A 23643-nucleotide genomic window follows, 5' to 3' on the forward strand; every position below is an offset into this window, starting at 1 on the left:
TCCCCACACCCGGCACAGCCCTTCCCACCTGGCCGAGGGATGCGTGGGAGGGTCTGGGACAGCGCCGGGACAGCGCCGGGACAGGGAGCTCGCAGAGAGCAAGGAGGTGACACGGCTGTGACTCTAGTGCTGTCACACCGAGAGAGAACACCGAGGCCAGCGGGGGCTCGGGAGATGCGAACCGAGGGGCTCCATCCTCCCCGGGCAGGGCAGCTCCCGTTCCCGAGGGCTCCGGGACGCCTCGGCAGAGCGGCTGCGTGACACCGGCTCCCCCGGCTCGTTACCGCTCTCCGCCAGATGCTCCGGGGCTGAATCACAGCGATTTGTTGTGGCGAGCGTCGCCTCGGCACCTGCTGCACGCTGAACACCTCCTCTCCCTCCTCTTCCTCGTCTTCCTCCCCTCCCTCCGCCTCCGCTGCCCTGCCCGAGTGATGGGGAGTGGGTGCTGCACCCACGGGGGTCGGGGACAGCCGCCCGCGGGCTCCGGCAGGAGACAGGGAGGCAGGGAAAGGGTTAAAAGCCGTGCCTGGAGCACCCCGGGGTGCGGCAGAGAGAGGGGACAGGGTGGGGGAGCCCCGGGAGGGGGCTCAGAGCTCAGGCACAGCCTGCAGGAACGAGACCCTCCAGGAGCACGGGTATCCCAGGGCGGCTGGGGGATCACAAAAAAAACCCAGTGCATCCAGTTTCCTCTTTTCCATGGAAATTCCCCTTTCCCCAGTGCTGCCTGCGGTGTCAGGAGCCGCTCACACCCCCACGGGACCCTCTGCAGCTTCCCTGCCCTGCTGGTGCCTGCAGGAGCAAAGCTCGGATTCCTCCTGCTGCTCTCACACCCCAGAGCCCTTCTCCAACGGGACAAGGAGCAAAGAGGCCTCACCCGGCCCCATCCTGTCCCCAGATTCGGCGCTGTCCCCTCCAGGGCCACGTCCAGACGCAGGGGATGGAGCTGGAGGCGGCGGGGATGGGCTGTGAGCAGCAGCGAGCTGTTCCTCCCACGGGCGCTTCCCACGGGGACCGTGACTAAGGAGCCATCCCCGGTGCAAACCTCGGAGCAGCTCCGCGGAAACGCACGTGAGGGGCTGCTGCCAGCCTGGGGAACGGCTGTGCATGAACAGCCCGGAAAAAGGGGTTAATTCTCCCAGGGAAACGAGCTGGGAATGTTTTCACAGAGCCCTGATATCCTCCAGGGATGGAAATGCCCAAGCTGGCATGAGGCAGAGCTCGGGGGGATCATCTGATGGATGAGAGCATGGCTGGGTGAGGGTGGATAAAGGAGTTGCCTGGGAGATGCCAGGGGACAGCCAGGGCTGGACATTAACTTTTGGGGACTGGAACAGAGCGGGCTCCAGCACGAATGTGCAAGGAGCAGTCGGGGGCTGGGCGGTACAAGCTGCAGAGACAGGGACGGGCTGGGCCATACTGGTTAGCACAGGTGACATCCCGGCACAGGTGACATCCTAGCACGGGTGACATCCCAGCAAGGGTGACATCCCAGCAAGGGTGACATCCCAGAAAGAGTGACACCCCAGCACAGGTGACAGCCTAGCACAGGTGACATCCTAGCACGGGTGACATCCCAGCAAGGGTGACATCCCAGCAAGGATGACGTGACAGCACAGCAAAGGTGACATCCCAGCAAGGGTGGCACACCAACATGGGTGACACCCCAGCACGGGTGACAGCCCAACACGGGTGGCACCCCAGTATGGGTGGCCCCCAGCACGGGTGACACCCCAGCATCGCTGCTCCGGCCCCTCTCACCCTGCCAAGTCTACCCTGCTCCATCCAACCAGCCGGGCACTGCCTGGGAGTGACTCGGCCCATCCCGGGGACACCTCGAGAGAGCCGACCCGCCTTGCCGGCGTCCCGCGGGGCCGGCCGGTACCTCGCGGTGGGGCCGGGAGCAGGACCGGTCCCAGACCGGCCGAGAGCCCCTGTCCATGGCGGGATCGCCCAGCCGGGGATCCGGTGTGGGGACGACACCCTGAGGCATCGCCGCTCCGCTCGGAGCGGGCTCGATCAGCGCCGGGGCGGGATGGGGGCCACGGGGACCGAGGGGACGGAGGGGACCGATGGGACTGAGGGGACCGCGGAGGCGGAAGGGACTGAGGGGACTGAGGGGACACAGGGGACTGAGGGGACGGAGGGGACTGAGGGGATCGAGGGGACGGAGGGGACGGAGGGGACCCCGGGCCCGGGCCCGGGCCCGCCGCCGCCGCCGCCGCCGCCGCCCCGCGCGCACCTGCCTCCCGCGGGGAGCCGCGCATGCGGCGCGCACCACCGCGCCTCAGGGCGCGGGGGGGGCCGGCGGCCGGAGCGGGCGTGTTTACACGGGGGCCGAGGGGGGCGGCATCGGCGCGGCCCCCCCGTCCCCCCCCGGCACGAATGGTCTCTTCCTCGCGCTCTATTTAATCCCCGCCGCTGCCGCACCGCCGGCTCCAGAGCGGAGGGAGCAGCGCCCGCCGCCCGCGCTGCGGCTCGGTCGCGCCGGCCCCGCGGGCTCCCGCCGCCGCCACCATGCAGCCCCCCGCCGTCGGCATCCTCCTGCTCATCGCCTGCTTCGGCAGCGCCCGGGGAAACCTCTCCCGCGACGGTGAGTGGCGGCGCCGCGAGCGGGAGAGCCTCCCTCCCCGTCGCCGCCGCCGCCGCCGCCGCCATGGCCGGGGATGCGGGGAACCGAGCGACAGGTGCGGGGGGCGGCGGAGCGCGCGGGGCCGTTATGTGGGTCAGGCAGGTGCCGCCGCCCCGCCCCGCCCGGCCCTCGGGGCCCGCCCCGCCGCCGCCTGCGGGTGCGGCTCCCGCGGCCCCGGGCGGCCGGCGGGGCTCAAGGTCACGGCGGCGCCGGTGCTGCCCGTCGTGTCCCCCCACGGCCGCGGACCGCCCGGGGCGGGGCCGCAGCCGGGGCGGCGGAAGGTTCCAGACAGGCCCCGGCGGGCGGCGGCGGCGCTCGGCCCCTCCCGGCGCTGCCCGCGGAGAAGGGGGGGCGGATGGAGAGTCCCCGGTGCGGCGGAGCCGCCCCGCCGGGGGGTGCCGGGGCTCGGCGGTGACTCGCGGAGGGGCGGGTGGAGCCCCCGGGGAGCGGCGGTGACATCCCCGCCGTGGCTGGGGCGGGTCCCCGGTCCCTCCGGTGGGAGCCGCCTCCCCGGGATGGGCTCGGCGGCGGCGGCTGCTCCCGTCCCGCCGGGATGCTGCCGGGATGTGCGGGGCATCCAGCAGCCGCCGGGCGCGGCGGAGCCCCGGCTCGCCAGACAAAGGGGGTTCACCGCCGGCGACTGTCGCGACAGGCGCGGAGCGGGTGTGATTTCTGGCGGGGCTCCCCGGTGGCAGCGCCGTGTCCCCCGTCGCCGTGGGGCTGCGGGTCCCTGCGGTGGCTCGGACCCGCCGTCCCTGTCTGGCTGCTGGCGGCTCCGTTTGCCGTGTCGGGAGTCGTCTGTCGTGACAGAATTGATGCTGCTGCCTGTGTTTGGGTGGGGAGGTGCAGCAGCTGGCCAGCGGCTGGGCTGGACCCGCTGTGTTGTGGTCTGGAGGAGCTGGGGGAGGCTGTCGGTGGCTCTGGTCTCCATCCACATCCCCGCTGCCCATCGGGAGCAGGGAGGGGGCTCTGGAACAGGATCGGGGGTCCCGAGGGCTGTGCGGGTGGCAGCGTGGCACGGTGGGGACACGGGCTGAGCCCGCAGCCCCCGCGGCTCCCCCGCACCCATCTCTGTTGCTGTCACAGGCTCTGGGGGCTGGTGGCTGTGTTCCCATTCACGAATCCCGGGATTTGTTCTGGTTTTGGCCACCGTCCTCCCACGGGCACCTGAAAGAGTCACTTGGGTGTGGGTGATGCTCGCCCCACGGCATGGGGGCATCCTGGCATCCCCGGTGTGGGGATGCTCAGCCTGTGGGGCTGGGGGTGGCCGAGCACCCCGGGGAGCCCTCCTGGGAGGGGAGGTGGCCGTGACCTGGAGCTGTCCTGGGACAGGACACAGCCCGGATGATGACACTGCAAGATTTCCTCCTGGGCTGGTCTCTGCTGTGGCCCAGCCCTGGCCACCAGTGCCAGGCTCCAGTACAGCTGGACAAACAGACCCCTGAAAAAATCCTTTAGGAGCAGAGGAGATGGATGGCTGTGAGATGCTTGGAAAGAAGTTGTTGTTGTGTTTTCATGGTTGGTGCCTCATCCTGGAGCCCCTGAGCCATCCCAGAGGAGCTCAGGGGACATCCCCTCTGTGGCTCCCGTTCTGGGGCAGCGTGGATTCTCCTCCTTGGAGAACATTCCTCCAGCGCTGTGGACGACTCCACCAGAACCGTGGCAGGGTCTGGGAGCCACCCAGGCTCTGGGGGCCCTGGTCCTGCACAAGAGGGCCCTGTGTGTGCTCTTGGCTGGCGTTGTGCTGCTGTCGGCACATTCGGCTGTTTGGGCTGGTGCGTGGTTGTCCTTGTGTGGGGATCATTCTCTCTCCACAGGGTTATTCCACTCGGGAGTTGTGTAACCCTTTTGTTTGGACAATGCCCTGGGAGGCCACCACGGGCCAAAAACAGATGGCTTGGGGCTGTTTTTTTTCCCCTGGGCCACTGGAGGACATCGGGAGGTGTTCCTCAGCCTGGTGAGATGAAGGCTTTGCAGTGAGGCGGGCTCAGAGCACTGTCCCTGTCCTGCAGGGTGGCTTTGTCTCTCTGGAGCTGCTGCTTGGCCAGGACACCCAGAGGAGCTCCCTCTGTCCTGGGGAGATGCCCTGAGCTTCCAGCTGCTGTCCTGGGAGCAGCCTGCCCTGCCTGTGTGGGGCAGGGTCTGGAGACGCTGCGCTCCCGCAGGGATTTTGCCATCCCCAGCCTCCGAGCAGGTGACATCTGCAGCTCCTGGAGGGACAGCAGCACTGGAATGTGGGAGGCTGGAGCAGGGAGAGCCCAGGGGCACGGTGGGGTTGTCTGGAGCAACAGAAGCCTTTGATTGCTGCTTTCCTTGGTGCTTTTCCCTGAGGAATGTGCGAGAGAGCCCCGTTCCCGGTGCCATTAGGGCTGGCCATATGCTCCCAGTGCCTGTGCCAGCGCCAGCCCTTGGCTCCAGAGCCGAGCGGGCACTGACAGCCCTGGTGAGGCATGAAAGGGAGGGAGGGCGACCTCTCTGCATCACTCACTACCTGCTTGGCCTGATTTCGGATGACTTGGATCAGCTGCCTGGGGGAAACGAGCTGTTCCAGGGCCGGGATCAGCACTCAGCCGGCGGAGAGGGGAGGGAGCAGAGCATCCCTGTGCACGGAGAGCACGGAATCCACCACTCAGCTGTCTGGCACAACGCGTTAGGCTCAACAGGCAAGGCTGGATTTTAGGACAAAGCCTGGGATCAGGCTCTGCGGAGGTGCCCGCTGCGTGCCCAGACGGTGAGGGATGTGCTGGCACTGCTGCTGGGGGACAGGAATTCTGCCTCTATCCTGGCAGTGCCAGGTTTGGCATGGCCCGTGCTGTTTGCTGTGATGGCCTGGCCTGCAGGCAGGAGGAGAAATCCCAACGGAGTGGGGCGATGCTGCCGGAGCAGGAGCTGAGCATCCCGAGGTGTGGCTACCTCCTCTGGAGGGAAGAGCGCCCTGCTTGCCCAGGATTCCCTGCCCAGGAGGTCTCCTGACTGCAAGACGCTGCCTCTTCTCCCTCTGCCTGCCGTTCTCGCCTCTCCAGGGGTGTTGGAATCGCCGGGGGAACCGGGGGCGGCTGCATCTGGGGAGTCACCCCGGCGCTGGCACGGCGGCCGCACAGCCAGATGGAGGGAGCTGCAGCAGAGCTGTTCCTGTTTGTTTTCCCTGCGTTGGTCCCTAACCTCGTTTTACACCAATCCAGGGTGTCTCGTGCCCTGCAGGTCCCTGCAGGAGAGGAGCAGTGGGAGGGAGGGAGTGGGGCAGGATGTTCTGAGGTGGTTTTGGTGGTAATGCCAGCTGGGAGCTGCTTGGGCTCTTCTTGTGGTGCTGGGTTTGTTCTCCTGGGCACAGCTGTGGCAGTGCCTGGCCTGGCATCCCCTGCCCAGCCTGGTCTCCACCTGAGCTGCTCTCCAGGCTGCTTTCCCAGCCCCGGTGCTGGTTCTGCACAGATTGAGTGGAGTCCTTGTTGCTTTGGCTCTTCAGTGGCTCCGTGGGCCCTGGAAGGTGCTGCCAGCGCTGGAACACCCCCACAGTCAGATGGGTCTGCTCCTCCTCCTCCTCACAGTTACTGGGTCAGCTCAGCTTGAACCATCTGGTCCAGTTCAGGCCCCTCTGCTCTTGGCCGGGCACCGCCAGCTGAGAGCAGCAGAGCCTTCATCGGGTGGTGATGGTGGGGTGGCAGTGACCTCTCTGGTGCCCCAGCTCCTCCACCCACCTGCGAGGGGCTGAGATCTCCACCTGCCTCCCGGAGAGCTCCTCTTCCTCTTCCTCTGCGGGGAGGATGCAGCACTGGAGGCGGGAATGCTCCGTGCTGTGTTTGGGCAGCCCCGGTGCCAACAGCACCAACCCAGACAGCCCAAAATCCGCCGGTGACAGCGCAGGGAGGCGGGGAAGCCACGGCGGTGAGGAGGGCTGGGCAGGAACGTGTTTAACCATTCCAGTCACCTGCCCAGCGTCACGCTCCAGCTGCGCCGGGATGCGGCCGAGGGCGCGGGCACCGCGGGCAGCGTTGGATGCTGCGGCTCCCACGGAGGCTCTGCGGTGGCTGGAGGGTGGCAGGGCTGGTGCAGGCAGCATTTCCCAGGGGTTTGGCTGGGGAGCAGCAGGGCTGAGAGCTCCCCCCGTCCCTGCAGCATCCCCGGAGCTGCCCCGTCCTCGGGTGATGCTCCAGGCGGTGCTTCAGCTGCAGATGCTTTTCCTCACCTACAACACCTCAAACAACGTTTGCTGGCAAGCTCAGCTTTTCCAGACTGCTGCTTTTGCTGTGATTTCCAGGAGATGAGTCCTGACACTGCTGGTCTGAGTGGCCACTGGCAGGGAGAGCAGCAGTGCTGCTCAGAAGGCAGAACTTGCTGGGACCCCCACACACCCTGGGGAGCTGTTTCCAGAGCTGGGATTGTTTTGGGTTTGTCTGCGCTGGTGTCCAGGGCTGCAGCTCCTCGTTCTCCCTCCTGCTGCCATCAGGGTCCTGCTCTGCTGCTCCTGGGCTGAAGCCATGGGGAGATGGATCCAGGAATGCTCCTGAGGTGCTTTGAGCTTTTCTGAACACCTGCACCCTCATGGCACTCCTGGAGCTCCATTTTACCTCTCTAAGTCTTATCAACTTTGAGTTCTGGTTTTTTTTGGGTGGTTTTTTTTGTCTCCCTGTGCTTCTGGGGACTCCAGAAGGGACAGAACACTCTGCAGCAGCAGCAGAGGTGACCTGCTGGGCCACAGCTGCTGTGTGGAGCATATTCCTGGGCATCCATTGGAATGTGGGGAGTGTCTGCACCAGGACCTGCTGGAATGGCTGGAGCTGTGCCATCAAGGTTTAGGCTGGATGTCAGGAGAAGCTGCTTCCCTCAGGGAATTGTCACATTCCCAAGGCTGCCGGAGCTCCAGGAGCCTTTGGACAACATTCCCAGGCCGGGATTGTTGGAGTTGGATTCCAGGATCTTTGTGGGTTCCTTCCCGCTCCAGTTATTCCCTGATTCTGTTTGAGAGGTCAGGAGGAGGCGTTGGTTGTGCTGTCCCCCAGGAGAGGAGCAGAAGCTGCCAGGGCTTCCCCACCCCTCGGTTCTGTTATAAATATCCTCTTACACAACCTGGTGTGTTTAATCCTCGGGCAGTGGGGAGTGACAATTCCCCAGGACGTGGCTGTGCCACCGGTGCCGGGTTGGCTGCAGAGCCACCAAACCCCGTGCCAGGGCATCCAGCTGGGCTGAGACACCTCGCTGGGCAGGGAGATCCTTAAAACAGAACTGTCAAAGCACGGAGCTCGTTCCCTTGGCAACAGGCATGTTGGAGATTGGCCTTAGGGTAGGAGCTAAAAAACCCACTCAAAAAAAGAGGAGTTCTCAGCTGTTGGCTGTCACACTGGGGGAGGGTGCTGGCACCGGGGTCACCCTGCCCTGTGCCCCAGGCTCTTGCGGGAATTCTCTCCTTTTTGGGGCCTCCAGGGAGCTGTGACACTGGGAAAGGCTGTCAGGGTGCTTGGGGGGTTTGTGGTGGCCCAGATCTGGGGGGTTTTCCCTCTGCTCTGCCCCCTCCCAGCACTCAGGGTGTGACCAGTTGGGTCTGGGCTCTTCTCCTGCAGCTCTGAGCTTGGTGGGGTGGCTGGAGACCCACCAGGAGGTGATCCTGACGTTCTGGGGTTTGCTGAGGGTGCTGCTGCCTTTTCCTGAGTGTGAATGTGGAAACAGGGGCTTCCCCAGCTCCCTGATCCTATCCCAGCAGGACCTGTGTGGGCTCCCAGGCTTTGGGGTTCAGGGAGGAGGAAGAGGAGGAGAGAAGCTCCTTCCCAGCCCTGCACGGTGAGGATGGAGCCGGAGTCACTCTGGGAGTGTCAGCTCAGAGAGCTCCCGGCCAGGGCTGGAGGAGGAGGAGCACAGGAGCATCCCGTGCTCCCAGAGCCCTTGGAATCCGCCTCTGGAGCTGCTGATTGATGTTAATTCCTGGCTGTGTCTCAGCTGCTGAACCCTGGGCAGGTGTCACCAGCAGCTCTGGGCTGTCCCCTGGGCAGGTGTGGCAGGAGGTGACAGTGTCCCCCTGGTCACAGATGCAGGTTCAGAGGTGGGGTCACGTCAGAGCCCCTCGGAGCAGGACCCTGCACCTGGGGGCTGCTGGGGACCATCCCCAGCCTTCAGAGCAGGAGGTGATGCTGAGAAGCTGCATCCCCTCGCTGTGCCCCTTCCAGGAATGCTCATTTACACAGAAATCCTCTGGAATTTGGTGTTCGGGGTTTGGTGTGGGAAGGTGTGAAGCGCCTGGAGTCAACACTTCCCTCCCAAGGAGTGAAATCCTGTCCTGCTGGGAGCTTGGACAGCGGGATCCACACAGCCAGGGAGCCCTGGAGCAGCGGCAGAGCCCAGCTGGGAGCACACTCAGGGCTGTGGTTCCCACCCTGAGGGAACATTTGCATTCCTGTGACAGTCCCTGTCACCCTGGAATCAAACCCTTCACCCCGTGGGAGGGAGTGGGAGCTGCCAGAGGGAACTTTGGACACCCGTGGAGTTACTGGATGGATTTATCCCCGTGAGGAAAACAGGAACACCCTGGATTCTGCAGCTCCTGCATCCAGAGCACAGCCAGGTGACACCACACAGAGATGTCCCCACTGTCCTGGATCAACCTGGATCCCTCCCACCTTTACCTTTTGCTCCAAGCCTGCTCCAGCCTGGCCTCCATCTGCTCCCTGCCCGGATCTGCCTCTTGGGGACAGTCTGGATGGACCCTGCAGTCACAAGGGACATCTGGATGCCACTGGATTGAGGAAGGAGCCGGCCCTGGAGCTGCAGGAGGCACCTGGCAGCTCCCAGAGGGATGGGACATGTCCTGTCACTGTCACAGCACCGGTGACGCCGGATCCGAGCAGATGCACCCAAACAGGAGCAGGTTTCCCTCTCCTGGGAAATCTGGAGCCACTCAGCTGCCTGGGATTTGGGGATTCCAGACTGTGGATTCACACCCTGCTAAAAATCAGCCTGCGAGGGATGTGCACAGCAGATGTCTGAGCCTTCCTCATCCCTAGCTTCAAAATTCCCGCCCTGCTTCCCACACGGATCCCCCCAGGAAAGATGCCCGGGGCTGGGGACGGAGCTGTGGGGGGAATTTCTGGAACACAAAGTCCTCGGAGAGGAGAATAAGGCGCCTTGGAAAACATCTGTGCCCACGGGGATGAATTGGATCTTTGTGATGCTGAGCCCAGAAGAAAGAAGGAGGGAAATGAAAAGTGGGGTTTTTTTGGGGGGGAAAGAAGGAGTGAAATAAGAAATATTTTTTTGGGAAAGAAGGAGGGAAACGAGAAATTTTTTGGGAAAGAAGGAGGAAAATGAGAAATGGTTTTTTTGGGAAAGAAGGAGAGAAATAAGAAAAATTTTTTTTGGGAAAGAAGGAGGGAAATGAGAAATGTTTTTAGGACGTGACTGTAAACCAGAGGCGTTGGAGGGCTTGGAGCAGTGGGTGGTTTTCCCTGGGGTTATTTCTGCCACAGAGATGCTTTCACAGCCTGGAAAAAAGCTGAGACGGGGTGGACATTCCTTGGAGAGGATCCTGCAGCTCCAGTCTCACCCCCACGGCTGCTGGGCTCTTCCCAGGCCTCTCTCCCTCCTTCCCTGAGGTTGCTCCAGGTGAAGCAGCTCCAGGCAGGCAGCGCCGTGGCCATGTTGCAGAATTCCTGGCATGCACAGGATCAATTTTTTCCTTGTGGAAGCATCCTGGGGCTGGAGGCCCGGAGCTGCAGAGCTTTGGGGACGGTCATTGCTGGATGGGGATGCTCATTCTGGGCTCCAGGAGCAGCAGAGATGTCGACATCATTTTTTTACATCATTTTCCCACATCATTTTCCCCCTCATAAATATGAATGCGGTCCCTCTGCAAATGTGCACGGCTCTAATTAATGAAATATTGATTTTTCTGGAGCGCGGCGCTTCCCCGGCTCCGCTGCACCAACGGGGAGCACAAACCAACACGGGCAGCAGCTCTGGGGCTTGGCAGAGCTGTTCTGGGGTGATTTTTGGGGAGCTGAGGCTGCTCTGCCTGTCCCTGGATGCGGGGCTGGGTCTGAGCCCTGCTGTGCCCCCCCTCGGGATGGTTCCAGGGAGGGGTGGCCGTGACCTGAAAATAACTTATCCCTCTATTTTGGGGTGACAGCAGGGGCTCGAGGGGTCCCTGCAGCCCCCAGGCCACGCTTTGGCAGTGGCAGTGTCACGGAGGGAGGCGAGGGGACAGTGCCAGCCCTGTCAGGTGGCAGCAGCCCCGTGCTGGCAGCGCTGGCTGGCACGGGCAGGGCGGATGCTCCCGGAGTGTCCAGCACCTGTCCCAGCTCCTTGTGCCAGGACAGCAGAGGGGTGGCACCCAGGGGACAGTCCCTGCCCTGTGACCCCCTGGCTCTTTCCTGGGCTGTGTTGGATTTATTTGGGAAGGAATTCCTCCCTGTGAGGGTGGGCAGGCCCTGGCACAGAGCAGCCCAGAGCAGCTGTGGCTGCTCCATCCCTGGAAATGTCCAGGGCCAGGCTGGACAGGGCTTGGAGCAGCCTGGGATACTGGAAGGTGTCCCTGGCTGTGGAAAGGGGTTGGAACTGATGTCCTTTTCCAGCCCAAAGCATTCTGGAATTCTGTGGTTCTGTGTTGCCTTTGTGAGCCTCCATCTGAACCAGCTTGTGCCCAGAGAGACCCCGTGGGAGGAGGGGAAGACCCCCGGGGTGGGTCCTGCTGCTCTGGGGGTGCTGTGTCCCCTCCTCCCCCGCCTCTGTCCCTATTCTGTCACTCCCAGCAGGTTCCAGCTGCAGGGTTTGGTTAAATCCTGCCTGTTCCCATCTGTTCTGGTGGGCGTGGAGCCCCCCGGGAATCTGGGTCATGCTGGGGGGGCTCTCGGGGGCTGTGCCCCCCACCCAGGACAGCCAGACACGGCCTGGCCTTGGAGAGGGGGGATTGGGGGCTGAGCGTGGGGTTCTGGGGGAGAGAGGAGGGGGATGTCCCCTCTGGGGTGTCCCCGTGGTGTCCCCCAGGACCTCGGGATGTGGGGAGGGGTCTTTCCCCTCTGGGTTGTCCCCGTGGTGTCCCCCAGGGCGGAGGTGGCATCCTTGATGTGTTTAACCTCTTCCCACACTAATTCCTTAATGAGGCCAGGCCCGGGGCGGGCTGGTAATTGTGTTAATTGCGTGGGACCCCTGTCCTCAGCTGCAGTTTGGACAGCAGCAGCTTGGAAAGGCCTAATCCCCTAATTGCGGTGTAGCAGGACAAAGGCTCGTTAACCGAATTAAAACAAGCCAGGGGATGGATTCCCAGGGCAGAGATGTGGCAGGGACGTGTCCCCTGGCACTGGTGGGGTCCCAGGCTCAGCTCCCACCGTGCCAGGGCCTGCAGAGGGCAGGGGATGAGTCAGGGAAGAGCAAAGAGCAGGAAAAATTTGGGCAGCAAGGGTGAAACAGAGCGCTGCTGATGGGGAGGTTCCTGAGGATGAGGGGTCTTTATGCTGGGAATGTTTTTAATCCCAGTTTGATGCTTCTCTGGAAATTCTGGGCAGGGAGCAAGAATGGTTTGGGTTGAAGGGACCTAAATCTCATCCTGTCCAACCCCCTGCCATGGCAGGGACACCTTCCACTGTCCCAGGCTGCTCCAAGCCGTGCCCATCCTGGCTTTGGGCACTGCCAGGGATCCAGGAGCAGCCACAGCTGCTCTGGGCACCTGTGCCAGGGCCTGCCCACCCTCACAGCTTTTCCTTCCTAAAAATTCCTTCCTCGGGCACTTCCAGCCCAGCCTTTCTGGAGTTTAAGGCCAGCAACCTTGTCCTGCCCTCCTCCCAAACCTCCTTCCCGAGACACCTTTGGGGAGTTCGTGATGGGAGCAAAAGGATGAATTTCCCTTCACTTTCTGTGTGGAAAATGAGGAAATTCAGGTGCTTCCAGCGCTGTCCGTGTTCCTCCCTCTCTGTTTGCCCTGCCTGGGGTTGTGCCGTGTCCCCCTTGTCCCTCTGGCACGGCAGCTTCCCAAAAATAGCTGTCCTTGGGCCAGCGGGGGTTATCCGATCCTGGAGCTGCTCTTCCCTGCCCTTGGGCTGCTCCAGGAGCCCGGAGGAAGGGGAGGAGGAGGAGGAGCTGAGGAAGCACAGCCTGGGGAGGGCCACAGAGCGAGTCCTGCCCCTCAGGAGTGGCACTGCCACCCCGCAGGTGACACTCCATGGGCTGGGGGTGTCCTGCCGGGATGGAGGTGGCGAATGGAGCGTCCCAGTGCCAGCAGTGCCTGGCACGGAGCCCCAGGCACTGCCAGGGCTGTGGGGCAGGGCTCGATCCCTCCCCGGGTGTCTCCAGCCAGTGCCAGGCTCTGCTGCTGCACCCTGGATCCTCCCTGGGGCCGTGCTCATGTCCCTGTGAGCTGCCGTGGGGACAGCAGTGTCCCCTGTCCCCATGGGGCAGCAGGACCCATCCCAGCCCGGTTCCCTGCTGGGGAATGGGACCACAGGAAAAACCTGCAGAGTGACAGGGACACACACAGCCGTGCTCGGGTGGCTTTTGGGGACACTGCTGTCCCTTGGCTGCCCGGGGGGTGCTCTGAGGGGAGGTGACACCCAGGACACTCCTGATTCCCCCTCTCCACACACAGAGAGCCAGCCCACGACATCAGACGAGACCGTGGTGGCCGGGGGCACGGTGGGTGCTCAAGTGCCAGGTGGAGGATCCCGACGATTCCTCGCTGCAGTGGTCCAACCCTGCCCAGCAGACGCTGTACTTTGGGGAAAAACGAGGTAAAACCCTGTACTTTGGGGAAAAAACAAGGTAAAATCCTGTACTTTGGGGAAAAACGAGGTAAAACCCTGTACTTCGGGGAAAAACGAGGTAAAATCCTGTACTTCGGGGAAAAACGAGGTAAAACCCTGTACTTTGGGGAAAAACGAGGTAAAACCCTGTACTTTGGGGAAAAACGAGGTAAAACCCTGTACTTTGGGGAAAAACGAGGTAAAACCCTGTACTTTTGGGAAAAACGAGGTAAAACCCTGTACTTTTGGGAAAAACGAGGTAAAACCCTGTACTTTTGGGAAAAACGAGGTAAAACCCTGTCCTTTTGGGAAAAACGAGGTAAAACCCTGTCCTTTGGGAAAAACGAGGTAAAACCCTGTCCTTTGGGGAAAAACGAGGTAAAACCCTGTACTTTGGGGAAAAACGAGGTAAAACCCTGCCCAGCAGCCCCTGTACTTCAGGGAAAAACAAGGTAAAACCTTGTACTTTGGGGAAAAACAAGGTAAAACCTTGCCCAGCACACCCTGTCGGGGAAAAATGAGGTAAAACCCTGTACTTTGGGGAAAAACAAAGTAAAACCCTGCCCAGCAGATCCTGTATTTTGGGGAAAAACAAGGTAAAACCCTGTGTTTTGGGGAAAAACGAGGTAAAACCCTGTACTTTGGGGAAAAACGAGGTAAAACCCTGAACTTTGGGGAAAAACGAGGTAAAACCCTGCCCAGCAACCCCTGTGCTTTGGGGGAAAAACGAGGTAAAACCCTGTACTTTGGGGAAAAACAAGGTAAAACCCTGTGCTTTGGGGAAAAACGAGGTAAAACCCTGTGCTTTGGGGAAAAACGAGGTAAAATCCTGTGCTTTGGGGAAAAATGAGGTAAAACCCCGGGGCTGGGAGCGAGGCAGCTCCGGGATGGAGCCCCGAGGGGACAGCAGGGAGCTGCCCCAGAGGGTGACGTCCTCTCCTGCTGCCACCCCGGGCAGAGCCAGCGCAGGGGGTGGTGGCACTGAGCCCGTTGTCCCTTGTCCCTCAGCCCTGCGGGATAACAGGATCCAGCTGGAGAGATCCACCCCCAACGAGCTGACCATCAGCATCAGCGACGTGGTGCTGGCCGACGAGGGCGAGTACACCTGCTCCATCTTCACCATGCCCGTGAGGACGGCCAAGGCGCTGGTCACCGTGCTGGGTAGGACAGGGGACAGTCCCCGTCCCTGTCCCCTCTGTCACCGTCAGCTCCCGCATTGCCTCGCTGTGTGAGCTGTGTGTGTGTGTCACGCTCTGCCGTGGCAGTGCACGCTCAGCTCATAGATTTGTGATTTTTGTGTCTTCTTCTTCCTCCTCTTCTTCCTCTTCTTCCTCTTCTTCCTCTTCCTCCTCCTCTTCCTCCTCCTCTTCCTCCTCCTCTTCCTCCTCCTCTTCCTCCTCCTCCTCCTCTTCCTCCGCTTCCTCCTCTTCCTCCTCTTCCTCCTCCTCCTCCTCTTCCTCCTCTTCCCCCTCTTCCTCTTCCCCCTCTTCCTCTTCCCCCTCTTGCTCTTCCCCCTCTTGCTCTTCCCCCTCTTCCTCTTCCCCCTCTTCATCCTCTTCCTCTTCTTCCTCCTCTTCTTCCCCTTCCTCTTCCCCTTCCTCTTCCCCTTCCTCTTCCCCTTCCTCTTCCCCTTCCTCTTCCCCTTCCTCTTCCCCTTCCTCTTCCCCTTCCTCTTCCCCTTCCTCTTCCCCTTCCTCTTCCTCCTCCTCTTCCTCCTCCTCCTCTTCCTCCTCCTCCTCTTCCTCCTCCTCTTCCTCCTCCTCTTCCTCCTCCTCTTCCTCCTCCTCTTCCTCCTCCTCTTCCTCCTCCTCTTCCTCCTCCTCCTCCTCCTCCTCCTCCTCCTCCTCCTCCTCCTCCTGCAGGGATCCCCCAGAAGCCGCAGATCTTCGGCCACGAGCAGCCCATCGATGAGGAGAAGGTCGCCCGGCTCATCTGCCGCTCCTCCGGCAGCAAACCCGCGGCGCAGCTGCGCTGGAGGAAGGGCAACAGGGAGATCAAGGGTGGGTGGCCCTGTCCCACAGGGGACACCGTGTCGGAGTCCAGGACATTCCTCTGGCCACCCTGGAGGGTTTGGAGACCGGACAGGGGGTCTGGGGTCTGTCCAAGGGGCTCAGGCAGCCTCACACAGAGCCCAGGAGGGCACTGCCTCTGATCCCTGCCATGGCAGTGAATGCCCACAGTGTGTGAAGAATCACAAGCTGAGAGAATTCAAAATAAGTAGTAGCTAGTTTATCATAGAATGTAAATGTAGAATCTGGGATTCTCAGTATATGGGGTTGAAGAGGCAAGATGGAGGAATTGGGGAGTGGCCCCTGTGCTCCTTGTTCTTGCTCTCGTCCCCCATTTTCTGCTGAGTTGGATCTCAAGGATTGGTTTAGAGTAGAAATGACATGTTAGCATAGGTAGTAGGCATTGGTGTGATTCTGTAAATAAAAAGTTCATTGTGGACAGTGGTTGGATCAGGGGAATGGTACAAAGGGTCTGGGACCCTCTGATCCGCCCAGTCCCCCCCGTGTCCTGCTCTGCTGGGGACACCTCACAGAGCTGAGACAGAACTGAGATAATGAAGAATAAACAACCTTGGAAATGTGCACTGGCGGACTCAGGTTGTCGTCTCTACCTCTGGTGTGAAACACTCAGGGCAAAGAGAAGACTGAAAACCTGATTAACTCTGGGAACAGCAACCCCGAGGAGAATCTCAGGGAATCAACAACCCTGAGAACACCGTGAGGGGCTGTGTCCCTCCCAGTGTCCCTGAGTGTCCCCTGTCCCCGCAGACTCCGGCACCGACGTGGTGGAGGACCCCAATGGCAAGACCTTCACGGTGACCAGCAGGGTGGAGTTCCGTGTCACCAAGGAGGACAACGAGGTGGAGGTCACCTGCACGGTGGACCACGAGTCCCTGCAGAACTCGGAGAGGTCGACCACGCAGAAGCTGCAGGTCCACTGTACGTGGGGGGGACGTTTGGAGAGGGTGGAGGCTCAGCAGACCCCACACGGGTGGCCTGGTGTGACAGGGACACGCAGCCTGTCACACACACAGTGACACTTTCCTGCACACACACCCTCAGCTGTGGGAAGCTGTCCCTGCGTCCTGCTTGTCCCCATCTCCCAGAGACTCGTCCCTGCCCCACTTCCCCCATCCTGTCCCCATTCCCTTTTCCTGGCCTGTTCCCTGATGGGGTGGGGGACATGGCAGCACCCCCTGAGTGCTGTCCCCACCCCTGGGTGCTGTCACCCCTCAGCCCTGCACACCCAGAACTGGCCCGGGGGTGGGATTTGGGGTTTTGGAGGTGGGATTTCGGGGTTCCAGGGGTGGGATTTTGGGGGTCCAGAGGTGGATTTTGGGGTGCCAGGGGCAGGTTTTGGGGTGCCAGGGACTGGTTTTGGGGTGCCAGGGGCAGGATTTGGGGTGCCAGGTGTAGGATTTGGAATGCCAGGGGCAGATTTTGGGGTGCCAGGGGCAGGATTTGGGGTGCCAGGTGTAGGATTTGGAATGCCAGGGGCAGATTTTGGGATGCCAGGTGCAGGTTTTGGGGTGCCAGGGGCAGGATTTGGGGTGCTAGGGCAGAGATTTTAGGGTGCCAGGTGCAGGATTTGAGATTGAGATTCCAGGAGCAGGATTTGAGATTCCAGGAGCAGGTTTTGGGGTGCCAGGGGCAGGATTTGGAATGCCAGGGGCAGATTTTGAGATGCCAGAGGCAGGATTTGGGGTGCCAGGGGCAGGTTTTGGGGTGCCAGGTGCAGGTTTTGGGATGCCAGGGGCAGGATTTGGAATGCCAGGGGCAGATTTTGAGATGCCAGAGGCAGGATTTGGGGTGCCAGGGGCAGGTTTTGAGGTTCCAGGTGCAGGTTTTGGGGTGCCAGGGCAGGCTTTGGGGTGCCAGGGACTGGTTTTGGAATGCCAGGGGCAGGTTTTGGAGTACCAGAGGCAGGATTTGGGGTGCCAGGGCAGGATTTGGGGTGCCAGGCTCTCACCACGCTGTTCCTCTCCCCCTTTTCCAGACAAGCCCACGGCGAAGATCGAGCCCCACCCGCAGTACCCCCGGGAGGGGGAGAAGCTGCAGCTGCAGTGCGACGGGCAGGGCAACCCCATGTAAGGCCTTCCTCACCTCCCTCCTCCTCCTCCTCCTCCTCAGGCCCTGGCCAACCTCTCCTCCCTCTGCCAGGCTCCCACAGCGAGTCCCGGGCAGGGCTGGGGGGTTTGGGGTGTCCCAGGCAGGGCTGGGTGGGTTTGGGGTGTCCCTGCCAGGGGGTGCTGGGTGGGTTTGGGGTGTCCCAGGCAGGGCTGGGTGGGTTTGGGGTGTCCCTGCCAGGCAGGGCCGGGGGTTCCACAAGGAGTGGACTGTCACTGTGAGCCTCATTCGAAAAGCCGCACTGAGCCAAGAATTTGGGAGAGCAGAAGCAGCAGGGAGAATCCCCTGCTTTGTTTATTACTTCCTATTTTATACTTTTAGCAAGGTGCTGGTGGATTTTGGAGAGTGGCATTCCCACCTCTCAAGCACATTGGTCAAACTGTCATTCAACCTCCCCTTCTTCTCTTGGAGAAGGAATTCATAATAATGGCAATATTTACAAAATTCAAAATTCAAAACAATGGCAATATTTACAAAAATCTCCTGTTTACATGAACGAGGGTGAGAAGGTGCAAAACCTTCTACTTAATATGAAACAAACTGGGAATCCCTATTTCAGCAAACGAGGAAATCTCATGGTAACAGTGGACAAAGCCCCCAGTCCTCTCCCAGAGCAGCAGATCCATCCTGGCTCATCCCTAAATTAAACATTTCCCTCTCCATGCCCCGGGGTGCTGATGTGTCACTGTGAGACACAGAAAGACACACTGGAGCTGGAGTTTGGGTATCTCAGAGCAGCAGGGGAGAAATCCCCAGCTTTGTTTATTACTTCCTATTTTATACTTCTCCCAAGGTGACCATGGGTTGGAGAGTGGCCATTCCCACCTCTCAACCACATTGGTCAAACTGTCATTCAACCTCCCCTTCTCTTGGAGAAGGAATTCAAAACAATGGCAATATTTACAAAATTCAAAATTCAAAACAATGGCAATATTTACAAAAATCTCCTGCTTATATGAACGAGCGTGAGAAGGTGCAAAACCTTCTACTTTAATATGAACGTTCAGCAAACGAGGAAATCTCATGGACAAAGCCCCCAGTCCTCTCTCGGAGCAGCAAATCCATCCTGGCTCATCCCTAAATTAAACATTTCCCTCTCCATGCCCCGGGGTGCTGATGCCCTGTTCTCCTCAGCCCGCAGGAGTTCCTCTGGGAGAAGGAGGGCAGCCTGGGTGGGTTTGGGGTGTCCCTGCCAGGCAGGGCTGGGGATTCCAAAGCCCCCTGTCCTCTCCTGGAGCAGCAGATCCATCCTGGCTCATCCCTAAATTAAACATTTCCCTCTCCATGCCCCATCTTGCTGATGCCCTGTTCTCCTCAGCCCGCAGGAGTTCCTGTGGGAGAAGGAGGGCAGCGACGCGCCCCTGCAGCTCAGCTCCGACAGCGTCCTCATCTTCCCCTTCCTCAACAAGAGTGACAGTGGCACCTACGTGTGCACGGCCACCAGCTCCATGGGCAGCGTGGTGGCCAAGTACAACCTGGACGTCAGCGGTGAGTGGCCGGAGGAGTGGCCGGAGTGGCCGGAGTGTCCTGGGGTCACCGCATCCTGCGTGCCCTGAAAGTGTCACCGTGTCACCCCTGACGCTGTCCTTGGGTGGGAAGGGCAGGTCCTGCTGCTCTGCACGTGGTGCTGTCCCCTGGGCTGCCCTGGCTGTGCTGTGCTTGTCCCCGTGTCCCTGTGTCACACCTGGAGCAGGGCTCTGTGTGTCCCCATGTCCCCATGTCCTGCTGTGTCACATGTGGGACAGGGCTCTGTGTGTGTCCCCATGTCCCCATGCCATGTGTCACACATGGGACAGGGCTCTCTGTGTCCCCATGTCCCTGTGCTCTGTGTCACATGAGGCAGAGCTCTGTGTGTCCCCATGTCCTGTGTCACACGTGGAGCAGGGCTGTGTGTGTGTCCCCATGTCCCTGTGCTCTGTGTCACACATGGAGCAGGGCTGTGTGTGTCCCCATGTCCCTGTGCTCTGTGTCACGTGAGGCAGAGCTCTGTGTGTGTCCCCATATCCCCGTGTCCCCATATCCCCATATCCTGCCATGTCACACATGGGACAGGGCTCTCTGTGTCCCCATGTCCTGCTGTGTCACACGTGGGACAGGGCTCTGTGTGTCCCCATGTCCCTGTGCTCTGTGTCACACATAGGGCAGGGCTGAGTGTGTGTCCCCATGTCCTGCCATGTCCTGTTGTGTCACCCATGGGGCAGGGCTCTGTGTGTGTGTGTCCCCATGTCCCTGTGCTCTGTGTCACGTGAGGCAGGACTGTGTGTGTCCCCATGTCCTGCTGTGTCACATGGGACAGGGCTATGTGTGTGTCCCCATGTCCCTGTGCTGTGTCACGTGAGGCAGAGCTGTGTGTGTGTCCCCATGTCCCCATGTCCTGCTGTGTCACATAGGACAGGGCTGTGTGTGTGTCCCCATGTCCCTGTGCCCTGTGTCACACGTGGGACAGGGCTCTCTGTGTCCCCATGCCATATGTCACACACGTGGGACAGGGCTCTGTGTGTCCCCATGTCCCCATGCCATGTGTCACATGTGGAACAGGGCTGTGTGTGTGTGTCCCCATGTCCCTGTGCTGTGTCACACGTGGGACAGGGCTCTGTGTGTTCCCATGTCCCCATGTCCTGCCTGCTGTGTCACACATGGGACAGAGCTGTGTGTGTGTGTGTCCCCATGTCCTGCCATGTGTCACACATGGGACAGGGCTCTCTGTGTCCCCATGCCATGTGTCACACATGGAACAGGGCTGTGTGTGTGTCCCCATGTCCTGTTGTGTCACACATAGGACAGGGCTGTGTGTGTGTCCCCATGCCATGTGTCACACGTGGGACAGGGCTCTCTGTGTCCCCATGTCCCCATGTCCCCATGTCCTGCCATGTGTCATATGGAATAGGGCTCTCTGTGTCCCCATGCCATGTGTCACACATGGAACAGGGCTGTGTGTGTGTCCCCATGTCCCTGTGCTCTGTGTCACACATGGGACAGGGCTCTGCGTGTGCCGTGTGGTGCTGCCAGTGCTCACCCCTGGCTGCCATCCCAGCTCCCAGTCCTTTCCCTGCCATTCCCACACTGATCCCATTTCCCTGTGATTTTTCCTTGCGTTTGGGCTGTCCCTGCTCTCCTCCCAGCCCCTCTCCATCCCTCTCTCCCAGCCTTGGACCTTCCCAGTTCCAGTGCTCCGGCTCTGCCCTTTCCCAGCTCCTTCCCCTCCTTTTTGGGCTCTCAGCATCCTCCCCCTGCAGCGTGGAGGCGGCTCACGGCAGCAGTGGCACCTCAAGCACTTTGTCCCCTGTGTCCCCTCCCTCAGCCTGCCTGGAATGCCACAGTCACTCCTGTGTCACCCCGTCCGTGTCCCCCTGTCCCCTGTGTGGTGTCCTGTGAGCCCCCAGAGCTCTCTGCACCCATCCAGGAGCTCTCCCCTGGTGCCTCACGCTGTCCCTTGCCCACCTGGTGTCACCTGGTGTCACAGCAGACGAGCTCCGTATCCAGGCTTGGCTCCCTTTGTGGAATTCTCCCTTTTGTCCCCAAAGCCACTCCTGTCCTGGGAGCCACCTCCGTGCCCAGCTGAGCCCTCCAGCCTGCCCACCTTGGTGCCACCCCTGCCAGCACCAAGGCACCCTGTGGTCCCCAAGGATGTGCAGGTGGCACCTCGTGGTGGGTGACACTTCCCTGCCGTGCCAGGGTCCCTCAGGGGTCTGGCAGGACAGGAGATGGGGGAAGACGGTCACAGTGTCCCAAAGGTTGGTGGCACCTGTGGGGTCACAGATGGAGTCCCCCAGCCGGGCTCTGTCACCTCACCTGCCCTTCCCAGCGTTGATTTATGTCCTGTGTTTTTGTTGTCCTCCCCAGATCTTCCCCAGCTCCCCACCCCACACGTTCACTCCACTCCAGCCCCTCCAGGGCCAGGCCCTTCCCAGCCCATCTCTCATGCTTCCATGGCCTCCGCTCCATCCTTCACTCCAGCTCTCATCCAAGGTACCGTAAGCTCCTTTTCTCTCTCTTTGCGGACCCGCTGCTCCCCAGCCCGGCCGGAGAAGCTGCACAGGAGGACCCAGCCCTGGCCTGGGGACAGCCCCGGCCTGGGGACAGCCCCGGCCTGGGGACAGCCCTGGCCTGGGGACAGCCCCGGCCTGGGGACAGCCCGGCTCCATCCCTTGGTGTGTGTGGATTTGGGCATTTTCCAGGAGGAGCCCCGGGCTCTTCCCGGCGGGTTGTGGCAGCAGCTCCCCTTGTCCCGTGTGTCCGTGTCACGTGTTGTCCCTCTGTCCTGCTGCCTCCCCTGTGTGTCCCCCACGCTGTCCTTTCTAAGTGTGGCTCTGTCCCCACCCTGAGCTGACGGGGAGGAGGATTTGTCACCGTGCCCTGGGGCTGACACAGGATTCCAGCATGGATCCAGGACAGGACTTGGGACCAGCTTTGGGGTCCTGCTGTCCTTGAGGTGCCACCACCTCTGGGGGTGCAGCCTGTGCCTCTGCCAGCCTGCATGTCACCTCCCACCCCAGCCTGCTCATCCTCCCTTTTTGGGGACAAAACCCCCTTGTGAAGGATGGGATTTTTCCCCCTTTGCTTCCCCCGCTGCCATCCCCGTTCTCTCTCCCAGGACCCGCAGCAGGACAGAGCTGCTGGCACAGGATGGAGCCCCTGGGGGGGAGCAGCAGCCTCTGCTCCCCTGCAGGGTCTCAGCTCCTTCTGTTTTTTCTCTCCCTCCTGGGCAGACGCCAGCCCGGTGCCCTCCACCTCCAGCACGTACCACGCCATGATCGGCGGCGTGGTGGCCGTCATCGTCTTCCTGCTGCTCAGCCTCCTCATCGTGCTGGGACATTACCTGATCAGGCACAAAGGTACGGCCTGGGGGCTGCAGGGGGCACCAGGGGACCCTCGGGGGTCTCGGGGCTCTGTACCTGGAGCAGAGGGGGAGAAGGGGGCAGCTCCTGGTCCTGCAGCCTGTCCTGAAACAGCAGAGCCCCCCTGGGTCTGGGGGTCCTGCCCGGGGTCCTGCCCGGCGTGGGGATGTCAGGAATGTCCCAGTGAATGCTGCGAGCTGGGCAGCACCAGGGGGAGGCAGCTCCTGCCCGTTCTCCATCTCTGCTCCGCATCCGCTGTCCCAGGATTGTCCCTGTCCCCATCTCCCCCTCACCTCTTCCCGCTGCTCCCTCTGCCTCCCTCCTCCTCCTCTCCCTCCACCTGCCTTTTCCTGCCCAGCAGGTTTGTGCCCAGGCCCTGGGGACACGGTGACACCCCGCCATCGGCCACCCCCTGTAATGATGTGTGAGTAGAGCCCCCCACCCTGCTCCGGGGGCAGCTGGGACCCCCTGCTTTTCCAGGAGGGGTGGCAGGGGGGGGCAGGAGCCTGACTTGGCTATCAGTGGTCACTCCACAAGTGGACACAGCTACAAAAACCCGGAGCACCCCCAGTGAGTCCCATCCCATCCCATCCCATCCCGGTGACTTTTCCATTGCAGCCAAGCCCAGCGGAGCCTCCAGGCAGCCCAACCTCCCCCTGTCTGTGGGGAGGGGGCGCTGGCAGAGCCCCCTGTGACCCCCAGCCCTGTCCCCCACCCTCAGGAACGTACCTGACCCACGAGGCCAAAGGCTCGGACGACGCTCCGGACGCCGACACCGCCATCATCAACGCCGAGGGCGGCCAGGCCGGCGGCGACGACAAGAAGGAATATTTCATCTAGAGGGCTCAGAGAGAGAGTGAGAGAGAGAGAGAGAGAAAAATGGAGCCAAGAGAACCCCGATGGCAACGGCAACCAGACCACAAACCCCACAAAACCCAACAGATTTTCTCTGGCGCCCGGCACGGGCGGACGGACGGACAGAGGGATGGCGGGACAGAGAGCAGGGAGAGCCACCGGCCTGGAGGCGCTGCGGGCGCTTCTTGAACTTGTACAAATCGTTCACTCCGACAGCGAGAGCCCCGGCCCCGTTTGCTTGCTTGCACCTCCATCCCCACGCCCCGAACCCACAGACCAACCCGTGAGTGAGCGACTTCTTCCTTCTTCCTTTGGACCTTTTGCTTTGGTTTTGTGGCTGCTCTTTGCTTCGGGCCCTTGGTTGGGGTGTTGGGCTGGGGTCGATGTAGCTCTTCCCTTTGTTTCTCTCCGTTTTGGTTTCTTTGATGTCCAAGGATAAAATCAACCCCGGGCTCCCCCGGGGCAAGGCT

At 61.3% G+C, this 23643-nt stretch overlaps 1 protein-coding gene across 1 annotated transcript; it reads left to right on the plus strand.

Annotated features, from left to right (window-relative positions):
- Positions 1 to 2409: 2409 nt before the first annotated feature.
- Positions 2410 to 23164, plus strand: CADM3 (cell adhesion molecule 3). Its single transcript, XM_063420462.1, is given in 12 exon segments — positions 2410 to 2590; positions 13191 to 13240; positions 13242 to 13332; positions 14353 to 14505; positions 15207 to 15344; positions 16122 to 16292; positions 17350 to 17440; positions 18799 to 18968; positions 21324 to 21449; positions 22190 to 22315; positions 22680 to 22742; positions 23040 to 23164. Coding segments are annotated over 12 exon segments (1374 nt in total). The 5' UTR covers positions 2410 to 2514; the 3' UTR covers positions 23159 to 23164.
- Positions 23165 to 23643: the final 479 nt, after the last annotated feature.

This window comes from Prinia subflava, chromosome 31, assembly GCF_021018805.1.
Source record: "Prinia subflava isolate CZ2003 ecotype Zambia chromosome 31, Cam_Psub_1.2, whole genome shotgun sequence".
In the NCBI taxonomy this organism is placed as follows: domain Eukaryota; kingdom Metazoa; phylum Chordata; class Aves; order Passeriformes; family Cisticolidae; genus Prinia; species Prinia subflava.